Source organism: Mesoplodon bidens, assembly GCF_964165515.1.
Source record: "Mesoplodon bidens genome assembly, chromosome: 1".
Lineage (NCBI taxonomy): Eukaryota > Metazoa > Chordata > Mammalia > Artiodactyla > Ziphiidae > Mesoplodon > Mesoplodon bidens.
Genome location: NC_138176.1, coordinates 9,620,511 through 9,647,295, shown reverse-complemented (window position 1 = coordinate 9,647,295; position 26,785 = coordinate 9,620,511). Strand labels below are relative to the sequence as shown.

General features: G+C 52.4%; 1 protein-coding gene across 11 annotated transcripts in view; it reads left to right on the top strand.

Annotated features, from left to right (window-relative positions):
- The window catches only part of DMBT1 (deleted in malignant brain tumors 1), a gene marked incomplete at its 5' end in the record, with an annotated part of 111,249 nt that overhangs the window by 41,101 nt on the left and 43,363 nt on the right, over positions 1 to 26,785 (top strand). For 7 of the 11 annotated variants that reach the window (XM_081240045.1, XM_081240044.1, XM_081240048.1 and 4 more), the window contains 20 exons: positions 1,024 to 1,050; positions 2,551 to 2,583; positions 4,772 to 5,095; positions 5,872 to 5,901; positions 6,508 to 6,537; positions 7,603 to 7,926; positions 8,698 to 8,727; positions 9,330 to 9,359; positions 10,420 to 10,743; positions 12,467 to 12,790; positions 13,923 to 13,949; positions 15,388 to 15,414; positions 16,915 to 16,947; positions 19,136 to 19,459; positions 20,236 to 20,265; positions 20,872 to 20,901; positions 21,967 to 22,290; positions 23,062 to 23,091; positions 23,694 to 23,723; positions 24,784 to 25,107. In XM_081240045.1, coding sequence (XP_081096171.1) covers positions 1,024 to 1,050; positions 2,551 to 2,583; positions 4,772 to 5,095; positions 5,872 to 5,901; positions 6,508 to 6,537; positions 7,603 to 7,926; positions 8,698 to 8,727; positions 9,330 to 9,359; positions 10,420 to 10,743; positions 12,467 to 12,790; positions 13,923 to 13,949; positions 15,388 to 15,414; positions 16,915 to 16,947; positions 19,136 to 19,459; positions 20,236 to 20,265; positions 20,872 to 20,901; positions 21,967 to 22,290; positions 23,062 to 23,091; positions 23,694 to 23,723; positions 24,784 to 25,107 — 2,655 coding nt within the window. The remainder of the gene's footprint in view (positions 1 to 1,023; positions 1,051 to 2,550; positions 2,584 to 4,771; positions 5,096 to 5,871; positions 5,902 to 6,507; positions 6,538 to 7,602; positions 7,927 to 8,697; positions 8,728 to 9,329; positions 9,360 to 10,419; positions 10,744 to 12,466; positions 12,791 to 13,922; positions 13,950 to 15,387; positions 15,415 to 16,914; positions 16,948 to 19,135; positions 19,460 to 20,235; positions 20,266 to 20,871; positions 20,902 to 21,966; positions 22,291 to 23,061; positions 23,092 to 23,693; positions 23,724 to 24,783; positions 25,108 to 26,785) is intronic. The other 4 variants (XM_081240046.1, XM_081240051.1, XM_081240047.1 and 1 more) reach the window with 4 other exon arrangements.

The following is a 26,785-nucleotide window of genomic DNA, read 5'->3' as shown; positions in this document are numbered from 1 at the left end:
TGCTAAATATGTTGAGAAGCGCTACATACTCCGACCCTTTCTGGCCAGCCACAGTGTAAATTGGAATAGTCAAGGCTCTGAGAAGTCCTGCAGCAAGGAAAAGGATTTATTTTCTCCATCAAACTGATGACCATGGAATTAAAAAATGATCCAGCAGTAGCCTAAAATCACTTCATTTTCTTTCTTGATTGGTGGCACCCATCCACTCCAACCACTCAGAGTAACTATCATATTCTTCCACCTGACCGAGAGGGCATGGATTTCTTCTCCCCAGCCTTGGCTGCTGGTCCCCGAGCTGCAGTCATGGTGCTCACTCTCTAAAGAGTTTGCCTCTCCTGCCTTTCCTGGCACGTGGCATCGCCTGCAGCTGATGTCCCAGCCCCAGGAGGGCTGGGCCTCTCTTTAGGCTCCTCTTTGCCCTTTAGTAGCTTGGCCAGCCTAAGATTCGGATCTCTGGTCAGTCCCTAGGCGAGGCTGCCCTCCTCCCCCGTGAAGACCCCACCCCTCCCCTTGGACACTAGACCCCGGTCAGTGCTGGCTGGCTGGAGCCTGCTTCATCTCCGAGCTCGGTGTGTAATCAGCAAGAGCTCCTGACTGGCTGCTCTTGAGCTGCTGCTGAACTCCCCCTCTGCCCCCCACCCCTGAGACCTTTCCTCTCCGTCCCCACCCGGCTTCCTGAAGCAGCAGCAGCTTCCGGCTGCCCCTCCCCTCTGATCCATTCTCTGCAGTGCAGCTAGGGGCATCTTCACGAGATGCCAAGGTCAGTCCCAGTCTCGGGGACGGACTCATTCCTCAGGAAATGGACACCAAGGTTGTAAGAACAAATTCCCCCAAACATTTTTTTGTGTGTAGACTGATATCTGAGGTTGAAGTTTCCTATTCAGCTCTCCTGGACAACTCCCAGGCCGCCTTTCTCAGGCCACAGAGGGGCTGGGCATTCAGCATCTCTCCCTTGGGAACCTGATGGGTTTCTTGCAGTGCCTTCTGGGTGCTGAGGCTGATCGTGTTTCCTCTTTCTTGCAGGCCCAGAAATCAAATCCACTACCCCAGGTGAGTCATTGCAGCCTAACCCAGCAAGGCTCCTCTCTGGAATTCTGCCCTCTCAGGTTTCCAGAAATAGAAGGAGAAAAGCATGCTCCTCCTGGGGAGTGATTTCCCTCTGAGGACTCTGGAATCCGTTTCAGTGACCAGCCGAATTTCCAAGACCATGGCTGTCACTCATCTCGGGCTGGAAGGCCCCTCTGGTCTCCTGCCACCGCTTGCTGCCAGTGCTCTTTCAGAGAGACTCTGGAAGAAAAAGATTGTTTCCTCTGGTCATTTTGGATGAAAATAACTGTCCCAGTCATCCCATGGACAACTGTGACCATGTTAGAAGCATGGCCAAGTAGCAGTCTTACAAATGTTTGTCTGTTAAAGAATCCTTCATGTTGAGAGCAATCCCCCAAATGATCTTCTTGCTGATCTCACAGATGCAGCAGTGAGTAGTGGCATGAAGCGAGATCTTGATTCCCTGCCCAGGAATTGAACATGGGGAGCCTGCATGAAAACCAGGAATCCTAGGCACCACACCCCCTGGCTTTTGCCCCCAGTGAAACGCATTTCTCACGGAGGCAAAAACTGTAAAAACAGGCACAAAGTTTATTAGTAGAGACATAGCAGAACAACAAGTGGGAGAGCACACAGAGAAACTGTTAAGAGAGAAGCAGGGCAGAGATGCACACTCGGAGAGCAAGGGTGTGGGCGTCCCCCTAATGAGGAGGAACGCAGTGAAGAGGCGGGTAAGTCATTTATACAGGGCAGTTCTTCCGGGTCTCTGTTTACCTCTGGCCAATTATCTGGTTTCTTTTTCCACACCTGACCTGCCCTAGGACCCTCCCCACATGCTTGCACAACTTTTTTCCAAGATGCATTCCAGCCCAGAGGCCTATGGGACGGCCTTAGCATCACCTATTATGGGGTGGCGCCCCCTCCTTTTTGACCCCCAAAGAGCCTTTCTGTGCATGTGCAATGTTTCCCTTGCCCCAAGGATGGGCAATGTATGACCTCTTGATCTTTTAACAGGGTTTAGCCCCTCTTTGTCCCTGCCATAAAAGTGTCCAGTGTTCAGTTATCTACCCCATTCCTGTTGTTGTTTCTTATATTGAAGTGCAGATCTCAAAATATAGATAGGACTCTGGTCATAAATACGTAGTCCAGAGCCCATTTGTCTCTTGCCTCAGGAAATGTAAACAGGGAGCTGGGAATGAATGTCTGGCCTGGAGTCCATCTTCTTCTCACCCCAGGAAGTGTGAACAGCAGGCCAGTTGTAAATGTCTAGCCTGGAGCCCATCTTTCTCCTGCCTCATTGCCATAGTGATAATATCTGGTGCCAAAGAAGGTGGGAAGTGCGATGTACTCCAACCCATTTGGCCAGTCTCAGTGCAGGTGGGATGGTCAAGGCTCTGAGAAGTCCTGCAGTAAGGAAAAGGATTGACTTTCTCCATCAAACTGACAACCTGGAATTAAAGAATTATCCAGCAATATCCTAAAATCACTTCATTTTCTTTCTAGATTGGTGGCGTCCATCAGCTCTAATCACGGAAAGTAAGTGTCACATTTTTCCACCTGACCCCCCGGGCATGGGTTTCCTGTCCCCAGGCGTGGCTGTCTATGCAGCTAATGCCGACACATGCATAGCCCACCTCAACCTGCACACACAGCCCACCCAGGCTGCCCCACCACGTCCTGCCCCGGCCCTCACCCACAGCCAGCGTGGAGCCTGCACACTCTCAACCTCGCTCTCCCCTGCTCGGTAGATGACTTCTGTTTTAACTAAGGAGATCACCTTCCCCTTCTTTTTTCTGAATGAGATAAGTGATTCTCAAAATCATAGACCTCATGGCTTTTGTTTCTTGGAGTATCTCCAAAGCTTTGGGAGAAAGAAGGGGGATAAAGAATAAACGGATAGTTTCACAAATAATCATGCTTTTACAAGTATTTTTTACCTCATGATATGGATGTAGTTCAGTAGGTTTCCATTGTTCTTAAGAAATGATATGGCTACTTTTCCTTGTCATTGTCTTCTCTTACCATCATTTTAAATAAATGCCCCTGTGATGAAGAATATTTTCATAAATAAATTTTGCATACCTCCTCAATACTTTTTAGGACAGAGATAGATTTACTGGCTAAATTTAATATAGCGCCTTGTACATAGAATGTACTGAAGAAATACTAACTCTTATTACGTTAAACATTTTACCATCTTTGCTTTGTGTATGGTCAAATCACCATTAAGAATGTTTGTAAAATTACAGAACAATGAAAAGGATATATTAATCTCCTCACTCAGGTATTAAATATCAAATACCGAATTAATGATATAATTACAGCAACAGGTGCTTCACAGGGAAAGTTCAGTGTGCAGGGAGGCATATTAGCAGAGTCTTTACTTGCTCAAGGGATTAAGGGAAGTTCTTTACGAAGTGACACTTTTGCTGAGGCTTACAGGAGAAGCAGGTTCATTGGTAAAATGCCTTCCAGCCAGAAAGAATGCTTTGATGGTCTATGTGGGAAGGATCTTGGCTTTTCAAATGAGTGACAGGTGGCAACAGGAGGGATTGTGGGAGAGCTGGGTGAGGGAGGGCCAGATCCTTCAGAGCTTGTGTGCAGATTAAAACTCCTGGCTTTATGCTAAGGGCAGTGGGAGCTGCTGAAATGTTTTAAGCTAGGGAATTCCACAATCAGAAGTGTGTTTGCAGAAGATCACACGTATCTTTTCTGCCAAACTGCACTTCCCGAGGGCGGGAATTATGTCTGCTATTTTCATTATTGCATCCTTATTATCTAGCATTGTGTCTGGCATTCCATAAGTAGAAAGAATAGTGAACACATGAATGGATGGATGAATGTATAATTACTATTGGCATTCTGATGTATAGTCCATATATATATATACGGGCGCATGCACACACACACACAAAGTACAGTATGCTTTTTACCCTGTTTTATAACATCCTTTTTCACTTGAGTATATAATAAATACTTTTTTGATGGTCTTCAAGTTAGCATTTTTATGGCACTGAAATTATTTCTACATCATAAAGTTTAATGGCTGCACAGTTTACGACTGTATGGATATACCATGATTTAGTTAAATAATGACAATTCATAGGACAAAAGAAGTAATTCTTTCTAACTGACTCTGAACAGCCTGCTACCAATAGACGCCTTGTCCCTAAGCATGTCCATGTGCTCTGAAGATTTTCAGGGGGTGCATGGCTTATTCAAGACTCAGCATAAGTTTGGGGTTTGAGAATGACATGAGTGAGTGCTCAGCGAAAAGTAGTTTTTAGAATAACCTTGGGCCTGATGGAGGGGGTTCCCAGGTGGGAGTGAACATCTGAAGGAGGCTCCTTGGCAGGGTCTGGGAAGCTGTCTCTGGTGGGCTCCTGCTGCAGGGGCTCAAGTTCATCCCAGAGGCCACAGGGGAATCAGGCTGTGGGCTTCCCCTCTTCCCACTTCCTTCCCAAGGCTGGGATCAGCCACTGAAATGCTGGGCCTTGTGCGGAACCCATCAGAGAACATGCGTAGCTCAGTCCACAGCCAAGGGTTCTATGAAACAGCCCCGTGGGGGTAAATGATTATGACCAGGCTCAGTCATGCCTGCCGGAAGGAGAACATTACCTTGAACTCAGAAGTCTTTCCCTGGAAGGATTCTGAACCTCGTTCGGTCCTCAGGACCTCTTCCTCTGGAAGACACAGGAGAGTGCATTTTCCCGTCTCCTTCCAGGAACTGAATCAGATTTGGCCCTGAGGCTGGTGAATGGAGGTGACAGGTGTCAGGGCCTGGTGGAGGTCCTGTACCGAGGCTCCTGGGGCACCGTGTGTGACGACGGCTGGGACACCAACGACGCCAACGTGGTCTGCAGGCAGCTGAGCTGTGGATGGGCCATATCGGCCCCAGGAAATGCCCGGTACGGTCAGGGCTCAGGGCCGATCGTCCTGGATGACGTGGGCTGCTCGGGGCATGAGAGCTACCTGTGGAGCTGCCCTCACAGCCCCTGGAACACACACAACTGTGGACATAGCGAGGACGCCAGTGTCGTCTGCTCAGGTTGGTCTCACATAAGCTGGGTGTCCCTCTCTGGGGATGTCGTTTCCTTCTGACATTCTGAATCACTTTTATAGCATTTTTACATTCCTCGCTTCCTTAAATCACCTTGTCTGTCTGCTAAGAATTAGTATGATCCTTTGACAAGCTGCCAGGCATGTAGCTGGTGAATAAGAACAAAGAACCAAACTGAAAGTGACTTAAAGCCTTTTTCTCCATGCCACACTGCAAGGCAGAGGCAAAAGAGCTAGTTCGGTCACGATGTCTGTGAATGGAGGTCACGGCAGAGGACTGCAGGTGGCCCAGGGTTTGTTTCCTGAGTCCTGGACAGTAGCCCCTCCAGGGGACTGGGATACACTGTCTGGGTACCAGATCGGCCGTGTGCAAGGCAGTGACCCCTGTGTGGCCTGCCAGGCACAGCCTTGTCACCACCAAGAGTTGAGCCTGACAGATCTCACACGGGATTTGGACTTTGAACTGGACCCCTCAGTCTTGCTTCCTCAGTGAGCCCATAAATCCTGTGACGCTGATGGCTGGTTTGGGTCCACTCGGTCATCTAGACACAGAGCTAATCCCCTTGACATTGGAAATAAGGGATGCTGGGCTGCCTGGACCGCTCAAGAGGAGCACCTTTGGGGGGCTGAGGATGGCAGAGGTCCCACCCCACATGGCGGGGCACAGGCATGGACTGAGCGTCTCACCTGTTCAGCGTCTACCCCCTTTGCCCCTGTGGTGCCCCTTCTGTGCAAGGTGTCTGATCTGCCTTCTCTCTCTCCCAGCTGCCAGGCCCCAGTCCACGTCCCTGCCAGGTGAGTCCTGCTGCCCCTTGACTCCAGGGTGTCCCCTCCCTCCCCACTCACCTGCACAGACACCAACCAGGAGCCCCAGGCGGGGCGAGTGGACGTTTGCCACTTCTCAGTACCTGCCCTGGTCACTTTAGAGCGAGCAGACGCTTCCAGAGGAGCCATAGCAAAAGGATCCTCGGGTCTGGCTCAGAGATTTAAGGACATTGTGGCTACACAGTGTCTCCCCAGAACTTTGGGTGACAAGGAGGCCTGTCCTGCGCTCAACAATGCTTGAAAGCATTGTCTAGACGGAGAGTTATGAGTGCGGGGAGAACCGGGCTGTTTCAGGTCCCACCCACACCCCCGTGGAGTCCAAAAGGGATACTTTCACCAGGGAGCCCTCAGTCAGGAGAGCGTGCTAATCGCTCCTGTGTAGTGTGGCGCCTCATCGCCGTGCCGTGGACAGTTGAGGACCTGATCTGGCTCACAGCCAGCTTTCAGAAAAGGCCTCTTCCTCCCCCAGGCAGTGGAGATTCTCAGACCCCACTTTCCCTGATGTGAGTGACAGGTCACTAGAGCAACCCTGACTGTAGACACCCTCTCTCTAATCCTGCTGTGTTTTCCTTTCAGGCTGGTGGACGCCCACAGCTCCTGCCGATGGTAAGCGTGACTTGGGTCCTGCAAAACACTCCACTCCTCAGGCCTGGGTGCAATTCCTGACTCTTGGTTTGAGCCTCTGAGCTCAGCGCCTCATTTATTGTGGAGGGTTCCTTTCGCGTGCCAGAGTTATGGAGAAACTTCACCTCCCACTTGTGGCATACATTACTCAGAATGCTTTTGTTGCCAAGTGATAGGATCCCAACTGACACTCTCTTGACTTGGGGGTGGGGGTGGGGGTGGGGGCCGCAATGACTTCCATAGGTCAGTGGTAGGATGGTCTTCAGGTAGAGTTGGATCCAGAAGTTCCAGTACAGCTTCTCCCCTGCACTTTTATTACCTCTATTTTCTAATGTTTATAAACTTCACTGTCAGCTTGCTTCCTGCCAAGGGGCAGTTGTTAGCCACAGGTCTACAGCCCAGGAGGGGAGAGAGTCTGGTTTTTTTCTAGCTCTTCAGCCAGCAAGCCGCGGAAGGACTCTGAACAGCCTGCTACCAATAGATGCCTAGTCCCTAAGCATGTCCATGTGCTCTGATGATTTTCAGTGGGTGCACGGCTTCTTCAAAAGTCAGCATAAGTTTGGGGTTTGAAAATGACATGAGTTAGTGTGCACCGAAAAGTAGTTTTTAGTATAACCTTGGTCCTGATGGAGTGGGTGCCCATGTGGGAGTGAACATCTGAAGGAGGCTCCTTGGCGGGGTCTGGGAAGCTGTCTCAGGTGGGCTCCTGCTGCAAGGGCTCAAGTTCATCCCAGTGGTCCCTGGGGATTCAGGCTGTAGGCTTCCCCTCTTCCCACCGCCTTCCCAAGGCTGGGAGCAGCCACCGAATTGCTGGGCCTTGTGCGGAACCCATCAGAGAAAAAGTGTAGCTCATTCCACAGCCAAGGGTTGTATCAAACAGCCCCGTGGGGCTAAATGATGATGACCAGGCTCAGTCATGCCTGCCGGAAGGAGAACATTACCTTGAACTCAGAAGTCTTTCCCTGGAAGGATTCTGAACCTTGTTCGGTCCTCGGGACCTGTTCCTTCGGAAGACACAGGAGAGTGCATTTTCCCGTCTCCTTCCAGGAACTGAATCAGGATTGGCCCTGAGGCTGGTGAATGGAGGTGACAGGTGTCAGGGCCGGGTGGAGGTCCTGTACCGAGGCTCCTGGGGCACCGTGTGTGACGACGGCTGGGACACCAACGACGCCAACGTAGTCTGCAGGCAGCTGGGCTGCGGCTGGGCCACGTCGGCCCCATTAAATGCCTGGTACGGTCAGGGCTCAGGGCCAATCGTCCTGGATGACGTGGGCTGCTCTGGGCACGAGAGCAACCTGTGGAGCTGCCCTCACAGCCCCTGGAACACACACAACTGTAGGCACAGTGAGGACGCCAGTGTCGTCTGCTCAGGTTGGTCTCAAATAAGCTGGGTGTCCCTCTCTGGGGGTGTGGTTTCCTTCTGACACTCTGATCTCCTCTCAAGGCATTTTCTACATTTCTCGCTTCCTTAAATCACCTTGTCTCTCTGCTAAGAATTAGTATGAGCTTTTGACAAGCTGCCAGGCATGTAGCTGGTGAAATGGAGCAAAGAACCAAACTGAAAGTGACTTGAAGCCTTTTTTCTCCATGCCACAGTGCAAGGCAGAGGCAAAAGATGCTAGTTCTGTCATGAGATCTCTGAGGGAGGTCATGGCCTAGGAGTGCAGGTGGCCCAGAGTTTGGTTCCTGAGTCCTGGATGGTAGCCCCTCCAGGGAACTGGGATGCACTGTCTGGGTACCACATCGGCCGTGTGCATGGCAGTGGCCCCTGGGTGGTGGTGACAAACCTGTCATCACCTACAGTTGGGCTGGACAGATCTCACACGGGATTTGGACCTGGAGCTGGACCCCTCAGTCTTGCTTCCTCAGTGAGCCCATAAATGCCATGAGGCTGATGACCGGTTTGGGTCCACTCGGTCATCTAGACACAGAGCTAATCCCCTTGACATTGGAAATAAGGGATGCTGGGCTGCCTGGACCTCTCAGGAGGAGCACCTTTGGGGGATGAGATGGCAGAGGTCCCACCCCGCATGGCGGGGCACAGGCATGGACTGAGCGTCTCACCTGCTCAGCGTCTACCCCCTTTGCCCCTGTGGTGCCCCTTCTGTGCAAGGTGTCTGATCTGCCTTCTCTCTCTCCCAGCTGCCAGGCCCCAGTCCACGTCCCTGCCAGGTGAGTCCTGCTGCCCCTTGACTCCAGGGTGTCCCCTCCCTCCCCACTCACCTGCACAGACACCAACCAGGAGCCCCAGGCGGGGCGAGTGGACGTTTGCCACCTCTCAGTACCTGCCCTGGTCACTCTAGAGTGAGCAGACACTTCCAGAGGAGCCATAGCACAAGGATCCTCTGGTCTGGCTCAGAGATTTAAGGACATTGTGGCTACACAGTGTCTCCCCAGAGCTTTGGGTGACAAGGAGGCCTGTCCTGCGCTCAACAATGCTTGAAAGCATTGTCTAGACCGAGAGTTATGAGTGCGGGGAGAACCGGGCTGTTTCAGGTCCCACACCCCCGCGGAGTCCAAAAGGGATACTTTCACCAGGGAGCCCTCAGTCAGGAGAGCGTGCTAATCGCTCCTGTGTAGTGTGGCGCCTCATCGCCATGCCGTGGACAGTTGAGGGCATGTTCTGGCTCACGGCCAGTTCTCAGAAAAGGCCTCTTCCTCCCCCAGGCAGTGGAGATTCTCAGACCCCACTTTCCCTGATGTGAGTGACAGGTCACTAGAGCAACCCTGACTGTAGACACCTTCTCTCTAATCCTGCTGTGTTTTCCCTTCAGGCTGGTGGACGCCCACAGCTCCTGCCGACGGTAAGCGTGACTTGGGTCCTGCAAAACACTCCACTCCTCAGGCCTGGGTGCAATTCCTGACTCTTGGTTTGAGCCTCTGAGCTCAGCGCCTCATCTACTGTGGAGGGTTCCTGTCGCGTGCCAGAGTAATGGAGAACCTTCACCTCCCAGTTGTGGCATATGTTACTCAGAATGCTTTTGTTGCCAAGCGATAGGATCCCAACTGACACTCTCTTGAGTTGGGGGTAGGGGTGGGGGACGCAATGACTTCCATAGGTCAGTGGTAGGATGGTCTTCAGGTAGAGTTGGATCCAGAAGTTCCAGTACAGCTTTTCCGATGCACTTTTATTACCTCTATTTTCTAATGTTTATAAACTTCACTGTCAGCTTGCTTCCTGCCAAGGGGCAGTTGTTAGCCACAGGTCTACAGCCCAGGAGGGGAGAGAGACTGGTTTTTTTCTAGCTCTTCAGCCAGCAAGCCGTGGAAGGACTCTGAACAGCCTGCTACCAATAGATGCCTAGTCCCTAAGCATGTCCATGTGCTCTGATGATTTTCAGTGGGTGCACGCCTTGTTCAAGAGTCAGCATAAGTTTGGGGCTTGAAAATGACATGACTTAGTGCGCACCGAAAAGTAGTTTTTAGTATAACTTTTGTCCTGATGGAGTGGGTGCCCATGTGGGAATGAACTTCCGAAGGAGGCTTCTTGGCGGGGTCTGGGAAGCTCTCTCTGGTGGGCTCATGCTGCAGGAGCTCAAGTTCATCCTAGTGGTCCCTGGGGATTCAGGCTGTGGGCTTCCCCTCTTCCCACCTCCTTCCCACGGCTGGGATCAGCCACCGAATTGCTGGGCCTTGTGCGGAACCCATCAGAGAACAAGCATAGCTCAGTCCACAGCCGAAGGTTGTATCAAACATCCCCGTGTGGATAAATGATGATAACCAGGCTCAGTCAGGTCATCCATAAGGAAAACATTACCTTGAACTCAGAAGTCTTTCCCCTGGAAGGATTCTGAATCTCGTTCGGTCCTCAGGACCTGTTCCTTCGGAAAACACAGGAGAGTGCATTTTCCCATCTCCTTCCAGGAACTGAATCAGGTTTGGCCCTGAGGCTGGTGAATGGAAGTCACAGGTGTCAGGGCCGGGTGGAGGTCCTGTACCGAGGCTCCTGGGGCACCGTGTGTGACGACAGCTGGGATACCAATGACGCCGACGTGGTCTGCAGGCAGCTGGGCTGTGGCCGGGCCACGTCGGCCCCAGGAAGTGCCCAGTACGGTCAGGGCTCTGGCCCGATCGTCCTGGACGATGTGCGCTGCATGGGGCACGAGAGCTACCTGTGGAGCTGCCCTCACAGTGGCTGGAACACACACAACTGTGGACACAGCGAGGACGCCAGTGTCGTCTGCTCAGGTTGGTCTCAAATAAGCTGGGTGTCCCTCTCTGGTGGTGTGGTTTCCGTCTGACACTCTGATCCCCTCTCAAAGCATTTTCTACATTTCTCGCTTCCTTAAATCACCTTGTCTCTTTGCTAAGAATTAGTGTGAGTTTTTTGACAAGCTGTCAGGCATGTTGCTGGTGAATGAGAACAAAGAACCAAACTGAAAGTGACTTGAAGCCTTTTTTCTGCATGTCACAGTGCAAGCCAGAGGCAAAAGAGGCTAGTTCTGAGCTTCCCCGGTGGCGCAGTGGTTGGGAGTCTTCCTGCCGATGCAGGGGACATGGGTTTGTGTCCCAGTCCGGGAAGATCCCACGTGCCGCGGAGCGTCTGGGCCCGTGACCCATGGCCGCTGAGCCTGCGCATCCGGAGCCTGTTGCTCCACAACGGAGGAGGCCACAGTACTGAGAGGCCCACGTGCTGCCAAAGAAAAAAACAAAAACAAAAAAAACAGGCTAGTTCTGTCACGAGGTCTGTGAATGGAGGTCATGATCTAGGACTGCAGGTGGCCCAGGGTTTGGTTCCTGAGGCCTCGACGGTAGCCACTCCAGGGAACTGGGATGCACTGTCTGGGCACCAGAGCTGTCGTGTGCAGGGCAGTGGCCCTTGTGTGGCCTGCCAGGCACAGCCTTGTCACCGCCTACAGTCGAGCCTGACAAACCTCACACGAGATTTGGACCTGGAGCTGGACCCCTCAGCCTTGCTTCCTCAGTGAGCCCATAAATGCTGTGAGGCTGATGACTGGTTTGGGTGCACTCGGTCATCTAGACACAGAGCTAATCACCTTGACATTGGAAATAAGGGATGCTTGGGTGCCTGGACCTCTCAGGAGGAGCATCTTTTGGGGGTGAGGACGGCAGAGGTCCCACCCCGCATGGCGGGGCACAGGCATGGACTGAGCGTTTCACCTGCTCAGCGTCGTCCCCCTTTGCCCCTGTGGTGCCCCTTCTGTGCAAGGTGTCTGATCTGCCTTCTCTCTCTCCCAGCTGCCAGGCCGCAGTCCACGCTCCTGCCAGGTGAGGCCTGGTGCCTCTTGACTCCGGGGTTTCCCCTCCCTCCCCACTCACCTGCACAGACACCATCCAGGAGCCCCAGGGCCCTGGAGCGACTCTGAACAGCCTGCTACCAATAGACACTTTGTCCCTAAGCATGTCCATGTGCTCTGATGATTTTCAGGGGGTGCATGGCTTGTTCAAGACTCAGCATAAGTTTGGGGTTTGAGAATGACATGAGTGAGTGCTCAGCGAAAAGTAATTTTTAGAATAAACTTGGGCCTGATGGAGGGGGTTCCCGTGTGTGAGTGAATATCTGAAGGTGGCTCCGTGGCGGGGTCTGGGAAGCTGTCTCTGGTGGGCTCTTGCTGCAGGGACTCAAGTTCATCTCAGTGGTCCCTGGGGATTCAGGCTGTGGGCTTCCCCTCTTCCCACCTCCTTCCCAAGGCTGGGATCAGCCACTGAATAGCTGGGCCTTGTGGGGAACCCATCAGAGAACATGCGTAGCTCAGTCCACAGCCAAGGGTTGTATCAAACATCCCCGTGTGGATAAATGATGATAACCAGGCTCAGTCAGGTCGTCCATAAGGAAAACATTACCTTGAACTCAGAAGTCTTTCCCTGGAAGGTTTCTGAATCTCGTTCGGTCCTCAGGACCTGTTCTTTCGGAAGACACAGGAGAGTACATTTTCCCGTCTTCTTCCAGGAACTGAATCAGGTTTGGCCCTGAGGCTGGTGAATGGAGGTGACAGGTGTCAGGGCCGAGTGGAGGTCCTGTACCGAGGCTCCTGGGGCACCGTGTGTGACGACGGCTGGGACACCAATGACGCCGACGTGGTCTGCAGGCAGCTGGGCTGTGGCCGGGCCACGTCGGCCCCAGGAAGTGCCCGGTACGGTCAGGGCTCAGGGCCGATCGTCCTGGATGACGTGGGCTGCTCGGGGCACGAGCGCTACCTGTGGAACTGCCCTCACAGTGGCTGGAACACACACAACTGTGGACATAGCGAGGACGCCAGTGTCGTCTGCTCAGGTTGGTCTCAAATAAGCTGGGTGTCCCTCTCTGGGGGTGTGGTTTCCTTCTGACACTCTGATCTCCTCTCAGAGCATTTTGTACATTTCTCGCTTCCTTAAATCACCTTGTCTCTCTGCTAAGAATTAGTATGAGCTTTATGCCAAGCTGCCAGCCATGTAGCTGGTGAATGAGAACAAAGAACCAAACTGAAAGTGACTTGAAGCCTTTTTTCTCCATGCCACAGTACAAGGCAGAGGCAAAAGAGGCTAGTTCGGTCATGAGGTCTGTGAATGGAGGTCATAGCCTAGGAGTGCAGGTGGCCGAGGGCTTGGTTCCTGAGTCCTGGACGGTAGCCCCTCCAGGGAACTGGGATGCACTGTCTGGGTGCCAGGTCTGCCGTGTGCAGGACTGTGGCCCCTGTGTGGCCTGCCAGGCACAGACTTCTCATCACCTACGGTCGGGCCGGACAGATCTCACACGGGATTTGGACCTGTAAGTGGACACCTCAATCTTGCTCCCTCAGTGCGCCCATAAATGCTGTGAGGCTTTTGACTGGTTTGGGTCCACTCGGTCCTCTAGACACAGAGCTGATGACCTTGACGTTGGAAATACATGATGTTGGGCTGCCTGGACCCTTCGGTCTGGCTGACTGTAGAGCAGTTCCACAGCAGTTTGAACTCTCACAGCTGTGGGCACCACACGGCCGCCAGTTTTACCTGCTCAGCTTGGCTTCCAAGTCATTGAGCTTCTATTTTAGTGCGTTTTTTTTCCAGAAAAGGGCTCTTTGTGCTGGGCTCCCCTCACTCTGAACTTCCCCGAAGGATGGGCAGTTTCCCTGAATGTATCACCCATATACCTTGGTCCCTGCATGTCTTGGGTCTGGTGTAGCACCTTCCTTAGTGGACCACCAGGGGAGAGAAGGGTGAATACAGGTTGCAAAAACAAATTCCCTACAAACCATTTTTATTGTGGAGCCTGATGTATGAGTTTGAGGTTTGCTCTTCAGCTCTCCTGGACAACTCCCATGGTGCCCTTCTCACGCCCTGGAGGGTAGGGGCCAGGCACTCAGCATCTCTCTCTCAGGAACCTGATGGGTGTGTTTCAGTACATACTGGGTGCTGAGGCTGATCATGTTTCCTCTTTCTTGCAGGCGCAGAAATCAACTACACTACCCCAGGTGAGTCACTGCAGCCCAACCCAAGACTCCTCTCCAGAATTCTCCCCTCTCAGGTGTCCAGAAGGAGGAGAAGTGCAGCCTCCTCCTATGGAGTGCTTTCCACTGAGGACTCTGGAAGCTGTTTTAGTGATAAGCTGAGTCCCCCAAACTATGGCTGTTACTCACCTCTGGCTGGAGGGCCCCTCTGGTCTCCTGCCACCGCTTGCTGCCAGTGCTCGTTCAGAGACGCTGTGGGGGAAGAGGTTTGGTTTTCTCGTTGTTTCCAATGAAAATAACTCCTAGTCATTCCATAGAGAACTGTGACCATGCTAGAAACATGGCCAAGGAACACTCGTACAAACGTTTGTCTGTTAAAGAATGCTTCACGTTCAGAGCAATCCCTCAAATATCTTTATGATACAGAGAAAATATCTGGTGCTAAATATGTTGAGAAGCGCTACATACTCCGACCCTTTCTGGCCAGCCACAGTGTAAATTGGAATAGTCAAGGCTCTGAGAAGTCCTGCAGCAAGGAAAAGGATTTATTTTCTCCATCAAACTGATGACCATGGAATTAAAAAATGATCCAGCAGTAGCCTAAAATCACTTCATTTTCTTTCTTGATTGGTGGCACCCATCCACTCCAACCACTCAGAGTAACTATCATATTCTTCCACCTGACCGAGAGGGCATGGATTTCTTCTCCCCAGCCTTGGCTGCTGGTCCCCGAGCTGCAGTCATGGTGCTCACTCTCTAAAGAGTTTGCCTCTCCTGCCTTTCCTGGCACGTGGCATCGCCTGCAGCTGATGTCCCAGCCCCAGGAGGGCTGGGCCTCTCTTTAGGCTCCTCTTTGCCCTTTAGTAGCTTGGCCAGCCTAAGATTCGGATCTCTGGTCAGTCCCTAGGCGAGGCTGCCCTCCTCCCCCGTGAAGACCCCACCCCTCCCCTTGGACACTAGACCCCGGTCAGTGCTGGCTGGCTGGAGCCTGCTTCATCTCCGAGCTCGGTGTGTAATCAGCAAGAGCTCCTGACTGGCTGCTCTTGAGCTGCTGCTGAACTCCCCCTCTGCCCCCCACCCCTGAGACCTTTCCTCTCCGTCCCCACCCGGCTTCCTGAAGCAGCAGCAGCTTCCGGCTGCCCCTCCCCTCTGATCCATTCTCTGCAGTGCAGCTAGGGGCATCTTCACGAGATGCCAAGGTCAGTCCCAGTCTCGGGGACGGACTCATTCCTCAGGAAATGGACACCAAGGTTGTAAGAACAAATTCCCCCAAACATTTTTTTGTGTGTAGACTGATATCTGAGGTTGAAGTTTCCTATTCAGCTCTCCTGGACAACTCCCAGGCCGCCTTTCTCAGGCCACAGAGGGGCTGGGCATTCAGCATCTCTCCCTTGGGAACCTGATGGGTTTCTTGCAGTGCCTTCTGGGTGCTGAGGCTGATCGTGTTTCCTCTTTCTTGCAGGCCCAGAAATCAAATCCACTACCCCAGGTGAGTCATTGCAGCCTAACCCAGCAAGGCTCCTCTCTGGAATTCTGCCCTCTCAGGTTTCCAGAAATAGAAGGAGAAAAGCATGCTCCTCCTGGGGAGTGATTTCCCTCTGAGGACTCTGGAATCCGTTTCAGTGACCAGCCGAATTTCCAAGACCATGGCTGTCACTCATCTCGGGCTGGAAGGCCCCTCTGGTCTCCTGCCACCGCTTGCTGCCGGTGCTCTTTCAGAGAGACTCTGGAAGAAAAAGATTGTTTCCTCTGGTCATTTTGGATGAAAATAACTGTCCCAGTCATCCCATGGACAACTGTGACCATGTTAGAAGCATGGCCAAGTAGCAGTCTTACAAATGTTTGTCTGTTAAAGAATCCTTCATGTTGAGAGCAATCCCCCAAATGATCTTCTTGCTGATCTCACAGATGCAGCAGTGAGTAGTGGCATGAAGCGAGATCTTGATTCCCTGCCCAGGAATTGAACATGGGGAGCCTGCATGAAAACCAGGAATCCTAGGCACCACACCCCCTGGCTTTTGCCCCCAGTGAAACGCATTTCTCACAGAGGCAAAAACTGTAAAAACAGGCACAAAGTTTATTAGTAGAGACATAGCAGAACAACAAGTGGGAGAGCACACAGAGAAACTGTTAAGAGAGAAGCAGGGCAGAGATGCACACTCGGAGAGCAAGGGTGTGGGCGTCCCCCTAATGAGGAGGAACGCAGTGAAGAGGCGGGTAAGTCATTTATACAGGGCAGTTCTTCCGGGTCTCTGTTTACCTCTGGCCAATTATCTGGTTTCTTTTTCCACACCTGACCTGCCCTAGGACCCTCCCCACATGCTTGCACAACTTTTTTCCAAGATGCATTCCAGCCCAGAGGCCTATGGGACGGCCTTAGCATCACCTATTATGGGGTGGCGCCCCCTCCTTTTTGACCCCCAAAGAGCCTTTCTGTGCATGTGCAATGTTTCCCTTGCCCCAAGGATGGGCAATGTATGACCTCTTGATCTTTTAACAGGGTTTAGCCCCTCTTTGTCCCTGCCATAAAAGTGTCCAGTGTTCAGTTATCTACCCCATTCCTGTTGTTGTTTCTTATATTGAAGTGCAGATCTCAAAATATAGATAGGACTCTGGTCATAAATACGTAGTCCAGAGCCCATTTGTCTCTTGCCTCAGGAAATGTAAACAGGGAGCTGGGAATGAATGTCTGGCCTGGAGTCCATCTTCTTCTCACCCCAGGAAGTGTGAACAGCAGGCCAGTTGTAAATGTCTAGCCTGGAGCCCATCTTTCTCCTGCCTCATTGCCATAGTGATAATATCTGGTGCCAAAGAAGGTGGGAAGTGCGATGTACTCCAACCCATTTGGCCAGTCTCAGTGCAGGTGGGATGGTCAAGGCTCTGAGAAGTCCTGCAGTAAGGAAAAGGATTGACTTTCTCCATCAAACTGACAACCTGGAATTAAAGAATTATCCAGCAATATCCTAAAATCACTTCATTTTCTTTCTAGATTGGTGGCGTCCATCAGCTCTAATCACGGAAAGTAAGTGTCACATTTTTCCACCTGACCCCCCGGGCATGGGTTTCCTGTCCCCAGGCGTGGCTGTCTATGCAGCTAATGCCGACACATGCATAGCCCACCTCAACCTGCACACACAGCCCACCCAGGCTGCCCCACCACGTCCTGCCCCGGCCCTCACCCACAGCCAGCGTGGAGCCTGCACACTCTCAACCTCGCTCTCCCCTGCTCGGTAGATGACTTCTGTTTTAACTAAGGAGATCACCTTCCCCTTCTTTTTTCTGAATGAGATAAGTGATTCTCAAAATCATAGACCTCATGGCTTTTGTTTCTTGGAGTATCTCCAAAGCTTTGGGAGAAAGAAGGGGGATAAAGAATAAACGGATAGTTTCACAAATAATCATGCTTTTACAAGTATTTTTTACCTCATGATATGGATGTAGTTCAGTAGGTTTCCATTGTTCTTAAGAAATGATATGGCTACTTTTCCTTGTCATTGTCTTCTCTTACCATCATTTTAAATAAATGCCCCTGTGATGAAGAATATTTTCATAAATAAATTTTGCATACCTCCTCAATACTTTTTAGGACAGAGATAGATTTACTGGCTAAATTTAATATAGCGCCTTGTACATAGAATGTACTGAAGAAATACTAACTCTTATTACGTTAAACATTTTACCATCTTTGCTTTGTGTATGGTCAAATCACCATTAAGAATGTTTGTAAAATTACAGAACAATGAAAAGGATATATTAATCTCCTCACTCAGGTATTAAATATCAAATACCGAATTAATGATATAATTACAGCAACAGGTGCTTCACAGGGAAAGTTCAGTGTGCAGGGAGGCATATTAGCAGAGTCTTTACTTGCTCAAGGGATTAAGGGAAGTTCTTTACGAAGTGACACTTTTGCTGAGGCTTACAGGAGAAGCAGGTTCATTGGTAAAATGCCTTCCAGCCAGAAAGAATGCTTTGATGGTCTATGTGGGAAGGATCTTGGCTTTTCAAATGAGTGACAGGTGGCAACAGGAGGGATTGTGGGAGAGCTGGGTGAGGGAGGGCCAGATCCTTCAGAGCTTGTGTGCAGATTAAAACTCCTGGCTTTATGCTAAGGGCAGTGGGAGCTGCTGAAATGTTTTAAGCTAGGGAATTCCACAATCAGAAGTGTGTTTGCAGAAGATCACACGTATCTTTTCTGCCAAACTGCACTTCCCGAGGGCGGGAATTATGTCTGCTATTTTCATTATTGCATCCTTATTATCTAGCATTGTGTCTGGCATTCCATAAGTAGAAAGAATAGTGAACACATGAATGGATGGATGAATGTATAATTACTATTGGCATTCTGATGTATAGTCCATATATATATATACGGGCGCATGCACACACACACACAAAGTACAGTATGCTTTTTACCCTGTTTTATAACATCCTTTTTCACTTGAGTATATAATAAATACTTTTTTGATGGTCTTCAAGTTAGCATTTTTATGGCACTGAAATTATTTCTACATCATAAAGTTTAATGGCTGCACAGTTTACGACTGTATGGATATACCATGATTTAGTTAAATAATGACAATTCATAGGACAAAAGAAGTAATTCTTTCTAACTGACTCTGAACAGCCTGCTACCAATAGACGCCTTGTCCCTAAGCATGTCCATGTGCTCTGAAGATTTTCAGGGGGTGCATGGCTTATTCAAGACTCAGCATAAGTTTGGGGTTTGAGAATGACATGAGTGAGTGCTCAGCGAAAAGTAGTTTTTAGAATAACCTTGGGCCTGATGGAGGGGGTTCCCAGGTGGGAGTGAACATCTGAAGGAGGCTCCTTGGCAGGGTCTGGGAAGCTGTCTCTGGTGGGCTCCTGCTGCAGGGGCTCAAGTTCATCCCAGAGGCCACAGGGGAATCAGGCTGTGGGCTTCCCCTCTTCCCACTTCCTTCCCAAGGCTGGGATCAGCCACTGAAATGCTGGGCCTTGTGCGGAACCCATCAGAGAACATGCGTAGCTCAGTCCACAGCCAAGGGTTCTATGAAACAGCCCCGTGGGGGTAAATGATTATGACCAGGCTCAGTCATGCCTGCCGGAAGGAGAACATTACCTTGAACTCAGAAGTCTTTCCCTGGAAGGATTCTGAACCTCGTTCGGTCCTCAGGACCTCTTCCTCTGGAAGACACAGGAGAGTGCATTTTCCCGTCTCCTTCCAGGAACTGAATCAGATTTGGCCCTGAGGCTGGTGAATGGAGGTGACAGGTGTCAGGGCCTGGTGGAGGTCCTGTACCGAGGCTCCTGGGGCACCGTGTGTGACGACGGCTGGGACACCAACGACGCCAACGTGGTCTGCAGGCAGCTGAGCTGTGGATGGGCCATATCGGCCCCAGGAAATGCCCGGTACGGTCAGGGCTCAGGGCCGATCGTCCTGGATGACGTGGGCTGCTCGGGGCATGAGAGCTACCTGTGGAGCTGCCCTCACAGCCCCTGGAACACACACAACTGTGGACATAGCGAGGACGCCAGTGTCGTCTGCTCAGGTTGGTCTCACATAAGCTGGGTGTCCCTCTCTGGGGATGTCGTTTCCTTCTGACATTCTGAATCACTTTTATAGCATTTTTACATTCCTCGCTTCCTTAAATCACCTTGTCTGTCTGCTAAGAATTAGTATGATCCTTTGACAAGCTGCCAGGCATGTAGCTGGTGAATAAGAACAAAGAACCAAACTGAAAGTGACTTAAAGCCTTTTTCTCCATGCCACACTGCAAGGCAGAGGCAAAAGAGCTAGTTCGGTCACGATGTCTGTGAATGGAGGTCACGGCAGAGGACTGCAGGTGGCCCAGGGTTTGTTTCCTGAGTCCTGGACAGTAGCCCCTCCAGGGGACTGGGATACACTGTCTGGGTACCAGATCGGCCGTGTGCAAGGCAGTGACCCCTGTGTGGCCTGCCAGGCACAGCCTTGTCACCACCAAGAGTTGAGCCTGACAGATCTCACACGGGATTTGGACTTTGAACTGGACCCCTCAGTCTTGCTTCCTCAGTGAGCCCATAAATCCTGTGACGCTGATGGCTGGTTTGGGTCCACTCGGTCATCTAGACACAGAGCTAATCCCCTTGACATTGGAAATAAGGGATGCTGGGCTGCCTGGACCGCTCAAGAGGAGCACCTTTGGGGGGCTGAGGATGGCAGAGGTCCCACCCCACATGGCGGGGCACAGGCATGGACTGAGCGTCTCACCTGTTCAGCGTCTACCCCCTTTGCCCCTGTGGTGCCCCTTCTGTGCAAGGTGTCTGATCTGCCTTCTCTCTCTCCCAGCTGCCAGGCCCCAGTCCACGTCCCTGCCAGGTGAGTCCTGCTGCCCCTTGACTCCAGGGTGTCCCCTCCCTCCCCACTCACCTGCACAGACACCAACCAGGAGCCCCAGGCGGGGCGAGTGGACGTTTGCCACTTCTCAGTACCTGCCCTGGTCACTTTAGAGCGAGCAGACGCTTCCAGAGGAGCCATAGCAAAAGGATCCTCGGGTCTGGCTCAGAGATTTAAGGACATTGTGGCTACACAGTGTCTCCCCAGAACTTTGGGTGACAAGGAGGCCTGTCCTGCGCTCAACAATGCTTGAAAGCATTGTCTAGACGGAGAGTTATGAGTGCGGGGAGAACCGGGCTGTTTCAGGTCCCACCCACACCCCCGTGGAGTCCAAAAGGGATACTTTCACCAGGGAGCCCTCAGTCAGGAGAGCGTGCTAATCGCTCCTGTGTAGTGTGGCGCCTCATCGCCGTGCCGTGGACAGTTGAGGACCTGATCTGGCTCACAGCCAGCTTTCAGAAAAGGCCTCTTCCTCCCCCAGGCAGTGGAGATTCTCAGACCCCACTTTCCCTGATGTGAGTGACAGGTCACTAGAGCAACCCTGACTGTAGACACCCTCTCTCTAATCCTGCTGTGTTTTCCTTTCAGGCTGGTGGACGCCCACAGCTCCTGCCGATGGTAAGCGTGACTTGGGTCCTGCAAAACACTCCACTCCTCAGGCCTGGGTGCAATTCCTGACTCTTGGTTTGAGCCTCTGAGCTCAGCGCCTCATTTATTGTGGAGGGTTCCTTTCGCGTGCCAGAGTTATGGAGAAACTTCACCTCCCACTTGTGGCATACATTACTCAGAATGCTTTTGTTGCCAAGTGATAGGATCCCAACTGACACTCTCTTGACTTGGGGGTGGGGGTGGGGGTGGGGGCCGCAATGACTTCCATAGGTCAGTGGTAGGATGGTCTTCAGGTAGAGTTGGATCCAGAAGTTCCAGTACAGCTTCTCCCCTGCACTTTTATTACCTCTATTTTCTAATGTTTATAAACTTCACTGTCAGCTTGCTTCCTGCCAAGGGGCAGTTGTTAGCCACAGGTCTACAGCCCAGGAGGGGAGAGAGTCTGGTTTTTTTCTAGCTCTTCAGCCAGCAAGCCGCGGAAGGACTCTGAACAGCCTGCTACCAATAGATGCCTAGTCCCTAAGCATGTCCATGTGCTCTGATGATTTTCAGTGGGTGCACGGCTTCTTCAAAAGTCAGCATAAGTTTGGGGTTTGAAAATGACATGAGTTAGTGTGCACCGAAAAGTAGTTTTTAGTATAACCTTGGTCCTGATGGAGTGGGTGCCCATGTGGGAGTGAACATCTGAAGGAGGCTCCTTGGCGGGGTCTGGGAAGCTGTCTCAGGTGGGCTCCTGCTGCAAGGGCTCAAGTTCATCCCAGTGGTCCCTGGGGATTCAGGCTGTAGGCTTCCCCTCTTCCCACCGCCTTCCCAAGGCTGGGAGCAGCCACCGAATTGCTGGGCCTTGTGCGGAACCCATCAGAGAAAAAGTGTAGCTCATTCCACAGCCAAGGGTTGTATCAAACAGCCCCGTGGGGCTAAATGATGATGACCAGGCTCAGTCATGCCTGCCGGAAGGAGAACATTACCTTGAACTCAGAAGTCTTTCCCTGGAAGGATTCTGAACCTTGTTCGGTCCTCGGGACCTGTTCCTTCGGAAGACACAGGAGAGTGCATTTTCCCGTCTCCTTCCAGGAACTGAATCAGGATTGGCCCTGAGGCTGGTGAATGGAGGTGACAGGTGTCAGGGCCGGGTGGAGGTCCTGTACCGAGGCTCCTGGGGCACCGTGTGTGACGACGGCTGGGACACCAACGACGCCAACGTAGTCTGCAGGCAGCTGGGCTGCGGCTGGGCCACGTCGGCCCCATTAAATGCCTGGTACGGTCAGGGCTCAGGGCCAATCGTCCTGGATGACGTGGGCTGCTCTGGGCACGAGAGCAACCTGTGGAGCTGCCCTCACAGCCCCTGGAACACACACAACTGTAGGCACAGTGAGGACGCCAGTGTCGTCTGCTCAGGTTGGTCTCAAATAAGCTGGGTGTCCCTCTCTGGGGGTGTGGTTTCCTTCTGACACTCTGATCTCCTCTCAAGGCATTTTCTACATTTCTCGCTTCCTTAAATCACCTTGTCTCTCTGCTAAGAATTAGTATGAGCTTTTGACAAGCTGCCAGGCATGTAGCTGGTGAAATGGAGCAAAGAACCAAACTGAAAGTGACTTGAAGCCTTTTTTCTCCATGCCACAGTGCAAGGCAGAGGCAAAAGATGCTAGTTCTGTCATGAGATCTCTGAGGGAGGTCATGGCCTAGGAGTGCAGGTGGCCCAGAGTTTGGTTCCTGAGTCCTGGATGGTAGCCCCTCCAGGGAACTGGGATGCACTGTCTGGGTACCACATCGGCCGTGTGCATGGCAGTGGCCCCTGGGTGGTGGTGACAAACCTGTCATCACCTACAGTTGGGCTGGACAGATCTCACACGGGATTTGGACCTGGAGCTGGACCCCTCAGTCTTGCTTCCTCAGTGAGCCCATAAATGCCATGAGGCTGATGACCGGTTTGGGTCCACTCGGTCATCTAGACACAGAGCTAATCCCCTTGACATTGGAAATAAGGGATGCTGGGCTGCCTGGACCTCTCAGGAGGAGCACCTTTGGGGGATGAGATGGCAGAGGTCCCACCCCGCATGGCGGGGCACAGGCATGGACTGAGCGTCTCACCTGCTCAGCGTCTACCCCCTTTGCCCCTGTGGTGCCCCTTCTGTGCAAGGTGTCTGATCTGCCTTCTCTCTCTCCCAGCTGCCAGGCCCCAGTCCACGTCCCTGCCAGGTGAGTCCTGCTGCCCCTTGACTCCAGGGTGTCCCCTCCCTCCCCACTCACCTGCACAGACACCAACCAGGAGCCCCAGGCGGGGCGAGTGGACGTTTGCCACCTCTCAGTACCTGCCCTGGTCACTCTAGAGTGAGCAGACACTTCCAGAGGAGCCATAGCACAAGGATCCTCTGGTCTGGCTCAGAGATTTAAGGACATTGTGGCTACACAGTGTCTCCCCAGAGCTTTGGGTGACAAGGAGGCCTGTCCTGCGCTCAACAATGCTTGAAAGCATTGTCTAGACCGAGAGTTATGAGTGCGGGGAGAACCGGGCTGTTTCAGGTCCCACACCCCCGCGGAGTCCAAAAGGGATACTTTCACCAGGGAGCCCTCAGTCAGGAGAGCGTGCTAATCGCTCCTGTGTAGTGTGGCGCCTCATCGCCATGCCGTGGACAGTTGAGGGCATGTTCTGGCTCACGGCCAGTTCTCAGAAAAGGCCTCTTCCTCCCCCAGGCAGTGGAGATTCTCAGACCCCACTTTCCCTGATGTGAGTGACAGGTCACTAGAGCAACCCTGACTGTAGACACCTTCTCTCTAATCCTGCTGTGTTTTCCCTTCAGGCTGGTGGACGCCCACAGCTCCTGCCGACGGTAAGCGTGACTTGGGTCCTGCAAAACACTCCACTCCTCAGGCCTGGGTGCAATTCCTGACTCTTGGTTTGAGCCTCTGAGCTCAGCGCCTCATCTACTGTGGAGGGTTCCTGTCGCGTGCCAGAGTAATGGAGAACCTTCACCTCCCAGTTGTGGCATATGTTACTCAGAATGCTTTTGTTGCCAAGCGATAGGATCCCAACTGACACTCTCTTGAGTTGGGGGTAGGGGTGGGGGACGCAATGACTTCCATAGGTCAGTGGTAGGATGGTCTTCAGGTAGAGTTGGATCCAGAAGTTCCAGTACAGCTTTTCCGATGCACTTTTATTACCTCTATTTTCTAATGTTTATAAACTTCACTGTCAGCTTGCTTCCTGCCAAGGGGCAGTTGTTAGCCACAGGTCTACAGCCCAGGAGGGGAGAGAGACTGGTTTTTTTCTAGCTCTTCAGCCAGCAAGCCGTGGAAGGACTCTGAACAGCCTGCTACCAATAGATGCCTAGTCCCTAAGCATGTCCATGTGCTCTGATGATTTTCAGTGGGTGCACGCCTTGTTCAAGAGTCAGCATAAGTTTGGGGCTTGAAAATGACATGACTTAGTGCGCACCGAAAAGTAGTTTTTAGTATAACTTTTGTCCTGATGGAGTGGGTGCCCATGTGGGAATGAACTTCCGAAGGAGGCTTCTTGGCGGGGTCTGGGAAGCTCTCTCTGGTGGGCTCATGCTGCAGGAGCTCAAGTTCATCCTAGTGGTCCCTGGGGATTCAGGCTGTGGGCTTCCCCTCTTCCCACCTCCTTCCCACGGCTGGGATCAGCCACCGAATTGCTGGGCCTTGTGCGGAACCCATCAGAGAACAAGCATAGCTCAGTCCACAGCCGAAGGTTGTATCAAACATCCCCGTGTGGATAAATGATGATAACCAGGCTCAGTCAGGTCATCCATAAGGAAAACATTACCTTGAACTCAGAAGTCTTTCCCCTGGAAGGATTCTGAATCTCGTTCGGTCCTCAGGACCTGTTCCTTCGGAAAACACAGGAGAGTGCATTTTCCCATCTCCTTCCAGGAACTGAATCAGGTTTGGCCCTGAGGCTGGTGAATGGAAGTCACAGGTGTCAGGGCCGGGTGGAGGTCCTGTACCGAGGCTCCTGGGGCACCGTGTGTGACGACAGCTGGGATACCAATGACGCCGACGTGGTCTGCAGGCAGCTGGGCTGTGGCCGGGCCACGTCGGCCCCAGGAAGTGCCCAGTACGGTCAGGGCTCTGGCCCGATCGTCCTGGACGATGTGCGCTGCATGGGGCACGAGAGCTACCTGTGGAGCTGCCCTCACAGTGGCTGGAACACACACAACTGTGGACACAGCGAGGACGCCAGTGTCGTCTGCTCAGGTTGGTCTCAAATAAGCTGGGTGTCCCTCTCTGGTGGTGTGGTTTCCGTCTGACACTCTGATCCCCTCTCAAAGCATTTTCTACATTTCTCGCTTCCTTAAATCACCTTGTCTCTTTGCTAAGAATTAGTGTGAGTTTTTTGACAAGCTGTCAGGCATGTTGCTGGTGAATGAGAACAAAGAACCAAACTGAAAGTGACTTGAAGCCTTTTTTCTGCATGTCACAGTGCAAGCCAGAGGCAAAAGAGGCTAGTTCTGAGCTTCCCCGGTGGCGCAGTGGTTGGGAGTCTTCCTGCCGATGCAGGGGACATGGGTTTGTGTCCCAGTCCGGGAAGATCCCACGTGCCGCGGAGCGTCTGGGCCCGTGACCCATGGCCGCTGAGCCTGCGCATCCGGAGCCTGTTGCTCCACAACGGAGGAGGCCACAGTACTGAGAGGCCCACGTGCTGCCAAAGAAAAAAACAAAAACAAAAAAAACAGGCTAGTTCTGTCACGAGGTCTGTGAATGGAGGTCATGATCTAGGACTGCAGGTGGCCCAGGGTTTGGTTCCTGAGGCCTCGACGGTAGCCACTCCAGGGAACTGGGATGCACTGTCTGGGCACCAGAGCTGTCGTGTGCAGGGCAGTGGCCCTTGTGTGGCCTGCCAGGCACAGCCTTGTCACCGCCTACAGTCGAGCCTGACAAACCTCACACGAGATTTGGACCTGGAGCTGGACCCCTCAGCCTTGCTTCCTCAGTGAGCCCATAAATGCTGTGAGGCTGATGACTGGTTTGGGTGCACTCGGTCATCTAGACACAGAGCTAATCACCTTGACATTGGAAATAAGGGATGCTTGGGTGCCTGGACCTCTCAGGAGGAGCATCTTTTGGGGGTGAGGACGGCAGAGGTCCCACCCCGCATGGCGGGGCACAGGCATGGACTGAGCGTCTCACCTGCTCAGCGTCGTCCCCCTTTGCCCCTGTGGTGCCCCTTCTGTGCAAGGTGTCTGATCTGCCTTCTCTCTCTCCCAGCTGCCAGGCCGCAGTCCACGCTCCTGCCAGGTGAGGCCTGGTGCCTCTTGACTCCGGGGTTTCCCCTCCCTCCCCACTCACCTGCACAGACACCATCCAGGAGCCCCAGGGCCCTGGAGCGACTCTGAACAGCCTGCTACCAATAGACACTTTGTCCCTAAGCATGTCCATGTGCTCTGATGATTTTCAGGGGGTGCATGGCTTGTTCAAGACTCAGCATAAGTTTGGGGTTTGAGAATGACATGAGTGAGTGCTCAGCGAAAAGTAATTTTTAGAATAAACTTGGGCCTGATGGAGGGGGTTCCCGTGTGTGAGTGAATATCTGAAGGTGGCTCCGTGGCGGGGTCTGGGAAGCTGTCTCTGGTGGGCTCTTGCTGCAGGGACTCAAGTTCATCTCAGTGGTCCCTGGGGATTCAGGCTGTGGGCTTCCCCTCTTCCCACCTCCTTCCCAAGGCTGGGATCAGCCACTGAATAGCTGGGCCTTGTGGGGAACCCATCAGAGAACATGCGTAGCTCAGTCCACAGCCAAGGGTTGTATCAAACATCCCCGTGTGGATAAATGATGATAACCAGGCTCAGTCAGGTCGTCCATAAGGAAAACATTACCTTGAACTCAGAAGTCTTTCCCTGGAAGGTTTCTGAATCTCGTTCGGTCCTCAGGACCTGT